This window comes from Galendromus occidentalis, unplaced genomic scaffold, assembly GCF_000255335.2.
Source record: "Galendromus occidentalis unplaced genomic scaffold, Mocc_1.1 scf7180000077466, whole genome shotgun sequence".
Classification (NCBI taxonomy): Eukaryota; Metazoa; Arthropoda; class Arachnida; order Mesostigmata; family Phytoseiidae; genus Galendromus; species Galendromus occidentalis.
In genome coordinates, this window is record NW_003805454.1 from 576400 (window position 1) to 582032 (window position 5633).

Here is a 5633-nt window from a genome sequence, read left to right on the forward strand (position 1 = left end):
CATTGCCCTCAGGTGACATCGTTTCACGGATTTGAAATGTTTTTCCGGCCCGGATTTCGCTTCAAAACATCGAAAAAATGCGTCCCCAATGAGAAGTATGAAGATGGACCGCAACCCCCCCCCCCTGCCCCCGAGGCCCCCCTGATGGACCGAGAGCATCTCGCTTATCACAATGCAACGCGTCGCATGTTCGCGGGGTCTGTCCCGCGATTCCCATTCCGACCGTGATGATGATTTTCACGGTGGATCGTCGAAGATTCGCTCCACGAATATCGGAGATTGGGCCTTTATAGACATCCGGACGAGCCGAGGCTCGGCAAGTTCGTCTCAACTTGTGATCAATGATAGCTATGTTTTATGCCAAACCTCGAGGCCCTCGAGGCTATTTCTCGGGTGGAAGATTCACTGATGTCTCCGCTTAGTATCCGGGGAAGACATTCACTTCGGACGGGAGATGATCACTTGTCGTAGTAAGCGATAGCCCCTGGAGGATATTATATTCTTTTGGGTTGCCCGAATTATCCTTCCGACTCGGTCAGACTCCCGTTTCGTCCGAAGCGAAGTAGATGCCCACTTCCTACGTGGCTCCACGCAGAAAACTAGCGGACCGAGCCTAACTTTCCGTGTGATAATCGCGCTCATCCGATATGCTAATACGAAGAAGCTTGGAAGCCTCCCCGGTGAATACTGTTTTTCTCAAACTATCAAATGTTCCGGCGGACGCTCTACAAAATACTTGTACGATGTTTCTTCGCTGTCCGCTCGATCGTTGGGACAGCCTGTCCCCTCAGGAACCTGTAATTTGGCGAGGTCCCCAACGAAGGCAAGGTTATCCAGCTCTCACTGTATCGTACCATGATTCCGAACGCCGTCTTTTCATCTTCGCAATTCGAGTGCATCCCAGCAGCGAGTGAAATTGACGAATTCAAACAGGTCACTGGAAGATTTTCTCCCGATAATGATTATGATAATGATTCCCCGGTATATAACGAAACCGAAACTACCGCGAAGGCACCGCCACATGAAGGGACCCGATGCTGCTTTTCCTCGTCATTTGCCAAAGAATTCCTTCCCGCAACATTGCTGTATGGAAGCTCAAGTCATCGTTTCGCGGTAACACTATCGACGGTTCGATTCATGCTCCTCGAATTACTTCGGGAGGAACCTCGCGCTCTGGAAATTGACCGGAGATTCCGACGAAGAGACGTTTCCATCCTGAGCTCCTCATCCTACATCGAAACCGGCCCTGCAAGGCTCGCCGGTCATCGATCAATTATAAAATCCATGGAGATCCTGATCTCTATCCATCGCCGTAGTCGGCTTTCACCACAGAGAACTAAGATTTGAGATTAGATCTCGCTTCAATGAATTATGTTGAGTCAGAGCCGCGGTTCCGCCTCAAGGATGTCTGACGCTAAAAACGCCCGATTCGGTGAAGAGAATATGTTTCTCCGAAGACGTCGACCGCATCGAGCTCTGACCGCTTCTCGTCAGACGACGGTCTTCTTCAACGATCTGCGAGTCGACTCGAAGCTAGTACAGTCGGACCCGCTCATAAGAGACACCCCGGGGAACCGTAAAAAGTCTCTTATATGCGAGTTTCTCTTATGCGCGGAAACACCCAATCGCGGATGAAATGGTTGGAAATGATGAAGCTTTCTTCACGGGTCCGCATAGCCTAAGGCGCGTCTAGAAGGCCTAACAAGCAGTCGGAATCGGGAAAAATCGTTTCGTAGTGAAAGTGTTTACTGTCTCTTCGAAGCGAATCCTTCAACATGGAATCCTATCAGAAGGGCAATCGTGACGAGTGTCTTATGAGCGAGTTTCTGTTATAAGCGAGTTCCCAAGTCTCCTATATGCGATTTTTTTAACATGGGAGTCCATGGGCTCGGGAACCGGGGAATAGAATCTGTCTCTTATAAGCGCAAGTCTCTTATAAGCGCAAGTCTCTTATATGCGTATCTCTTATAAGCGGGTCCGCCTGTACGAGACGGACTCCGGATCCTGGGTCGATATATGCACGTACGCCAGAAGAGGAGACCACAGGCAAAAGTTCCCGTGCTCCGATAGGGATGGTGCATTCGAGAGACGCCGTCGCCGAGACGCGACCCCGCTCCAGAAGGCTATGAGCTTCGAGCTCTCGATCAGCTGAGCGGTATCCTCGCGCCGAGGAACGATCGCAATGGTTATATATTCGAACATTTATTTTTCGACTCTAGTTACTTAAATGCGGTCATCCATATGTGGGTCTACAATCCTTCATCGAAAAAGAGTGAAGCACGAGTTGATTTTTTTCGTCACGGCAGTGAACCAAGTTACAAATTTGAATAAATATCTGTCAACTGATGCTCTCAATCGTGAATATAGTATTTGTCGAATTCCGGCGCCGGTTGTGCGCAGAAGTTAGCGATGAGTGTGTTCATGGTGCACGGCCCGTGGAATTTCGAACAGCAGAAACAAGGCGCGCTCTGCGTTCTATTCATGCAGACGAGCTCCCTCGTGCTCCGGTGCCACATATAGGCCGAGAGCGGGTTCGCTATGGGGAAAAAACAAACGAGATGTGAGTTTCCGAAACAAGGGCTTACCACCGGAGAAGCTGATGCGTATCGAGGTATGAAGAAAGGAGGAGAACTTACTCGACATACCGCCCCTCTTCCGTCGAGCGATGCCTCCGAACGGTTTACACACCATAATGAGAATATCGGAGAGCTTGTCGCCGCACATTCCTAGCTTTGGAGAATCGTCGACAACCATGCTCGAATCCAAGCGCACATTTTGTGACAGACCCACTGCGATCAGAGCGACGAAAGTCAACAATGTGCTCAACAGCTTCATGGTCGCAATGAGTGACTCAATGTGCAACGGCTCGTTTAAGTACGCTACTCGCCGGATTAGTCGGAGCTATGAGACCTACGCAATCCGCTACGTCATACAGATCGCCGCGTCTTGATTGGTCGTTAGATATCGGTTTCTTCATTCATAGCAAAATTGGGAAACCTGCAAAACTAGAACCCCCTCCGAGAACAACGACTCCGGGGCTCAGCGAGCGAGCGTCAGCAATCGCGGGAGGCTTCGATGCTTCAGAGCATATCGGACGGAGATTTCCCGGCGAGATTTGGACCTCGAAGCCGAAAGCTTCGGTGGAATAGATTCGTCTTTGTAGGCACCGGGTGTGACTCAATCCCGAGGTTGGTCGTGATTCTCCCGGATTAAGTAGCGAATTTTGACACGCACACTCCTTCCTTGACGAAGTCGACGATGCGCCACAAAGTACAAAGCGAGAGAATACCTGCTCAGATGCTTTGACGAGGAAGCTTAGAGACAGGCCGGTTTTCACTTCTGCGAATTTTCCCAGACCCACAGGCTTCTTCAGAACTTTTAAGGATCTCCATGCTTGTTCACGCATGAATGCCCCGGAGAATTTAATATTTCGGCAGCATACTAGGCGTTCAGCATATCAGCCCATCGGGTGTTCGCCTTTCGTCCGGCTGGCTAGTGGGAGATAGCATCCTGATAACGGAAAGCTCGTAGCGGTAGATGGGTCCGCCGATATCACCGCCGAGGGTGTCGATTTCAGTCGCGAGCTCTGACATCCGTTGAGCCAGACTTGAGCTCTGCACATAGTCACGCTCCTCAGAAGCCATGACTCAAGGAGGTAGATTGATCGGGTTAACGCGGGATCCGGCGCAGAAATGAGCCATCCTGAGCATTCAGAGCTGAATCGACTTCCAATATCCAGAAAATAGACGAAACTCAGAGATAATGACAGCGGAGGAAGATGTATTCCAGATTCGAAGTTGTATCCGGTATCGGCCGGGCGGTGGAATGTATAGAGCCAGGAAATGCGGCGATCTGATCAGCTGGGCTGTTCACTGAATTTTTTCATTCCTTCGTGACGCAAATATTCCCAAGTCCCCGAGATTGAGGTCGCCGATGACCAGAAACACTGGTCCCGAGTTTTGAAATTTCGCTATGCTCTGGGAATGTTCGCGACGCGTCACGGACGACATTTGCTCGAGTACATAGCCTACTTTCGCCTTCAATTATTCTGCTGATCACCACTTGAGCTTAATGTTGTCTCACTTAGTAGCCTGAATAAATTTGCAACAGACTCCCCGCTCGTGTCTGGTCGCTCTTCACCCCATATGAGTTTCATCTAGCTCTGCGATCTCAATAATGATTTTCCTGTGAGATATTCACCCACGTGGAAGACGATCAATTCTAGGAGGAATTTCGAGAGACACGAATGAGACCCGGCAGGCGACCGCTGCGAATTTCCTTCGAAAAGCTGAACACGAATCGAATATATGCTGTCCGACGTTTCCTTTTCTTAGCTGACCGAACATTCAAGGTACCCTCCGAGGTATTCCCTTTCGCTCCCGAAGGGAACGACAATGGCCAAACTAGCCACATCATCCTGTCGACGGAATAATTCGGGCTTCAAAGTTAACGAAAGCGATCATTCTATATTGCACGCTGAAGACATCGATCGTGGGAAATCGCACATCACTGCGCATGGCAAATCCTGGTCACTTGAAGTCGTGGAATGGAGCCAAAGTGTAAAACACTCATCTCGAAACCATTTCTCAACGAAAATTGAAAGGGGAGGTCCTCGATTCGAGCATGGGGGCCACGAATCTCGGATGTGTCTCTTCCGCCATGTGAAACGACTTTACACGCAGTTCACGCATCATTCCGATATGCCGAGAATTCATGCTCCGTCAAAATGACTCCCCGTCTTTCGGCCAGGGCGTCGCGCACGTAATCGGTGTGAAGGTCCTTGAAAGGAACTATCCCTCCCGCAATCATCCCGACATGTTCACGAAGTCGATCACCGACTTCTCCCATTGAAGAGAAGCGAGCCCAGCTATTCCATACGATTGTAGCTGCTAGCGGAAGAACTCCGTTCGCCACGAGGAACGACTCAGTTTATTGATCACCTCTGATTGAATACCCGCTCTGTCGCCTTACGCGATCGAAGATTATGAGGCGCAACACCATAACAGCTCGTCGTTCTCAGTTTCCTCTTACAATCAGACTACCTACTACATATTCTGCTGTGGCGACGCTTATCGCATCCTGACTCCTGACACCGGATGAACGAGGGACCAACCAAGGATCAACTCACGCTAATCGTGTTTTCTGCCGGCATTTTACCTCTATAGAACAAAGTCAGCTCTAGATGATCGACAACTTGACGTAAACTTGTCTACCCTCAAGGTCGGCACGATAAGGTTCGCTTTCATGCTCCCTAGGAACATGTAGCTCATTAGGGTGCACATAATAAGCCACAGTTCTAGCATGAAGCGCCCGAGCCATGACTCTGATGGCTTTTCCGATGATGCGGGATCATTAACGATATTCATCTGAGCGTCCCTATCCAATCGAAGCAAGTATTCATCCAGTCCTGAGGCTTACGGAAAACAGCTGACCGTCCTGCAGAAAGGAACCGAACATCGTAAGAGACCATCGAAAGGACGGCTCTTTGACGGTCATCGACTTGGGTCGACTGCCGAGCCAATTGTTGCTCACAGACGCAGTCACAGCAAACGTGAAGCTTCCGAGAAGAGTTAGCCAGGCCAGAGATCAGAATATGGAGGTTCGGGACTCCCGATCCCGAAATCAGGCGCTTC

General features: G+C 50.0%; 1 protein-coding gene across 1 annotated transcript; it reads right to left on the minus strand.

Annotated features, from left to right (window-relative positions):
- Positions 1-2189: 2189 nt before the first annotated feature.
- Positions 2190-2842, minus strand: LOC100904187 (uncharacterized). Its single transcript, XM_003744406.2, has 2 exons — positions 2637-2842; positions 2190-2536 (listed from the first exon to the last, which is right to left on the minus strand). The coding sequence occupies exons 1-2, from the start codon at positions 2833-2835 to the stop codon at positions 2352-2354; spliced, it is 384 nt and encodes a 127-aa protein (XP_003744454.1). The 5' UTR covers positions 2836-2842; the 3' UTR covers positions 2190-2351.
- Between the last annotated feature and the right edge of the window lie 2791 nt (positions 2843-5633).

Bases quoted from the DNA above. Each gene is read 5' to 3' on its own strand.
- LOC100904187 (XM_003744406.2), bottom strand. From the start codon at position 2,835: ATGAAGCTGTTGAGCACATTGTTGACTTTCGTCGCTCTGATCGCAGTG. The intron at 2,537-2,636 runs GTAAGTTCTCCT...TTTTCCCCATAG, and splicing joins GAAGAGGGGCGGTATGTCGA to CGAACCCGCTCTCGGCCTAT.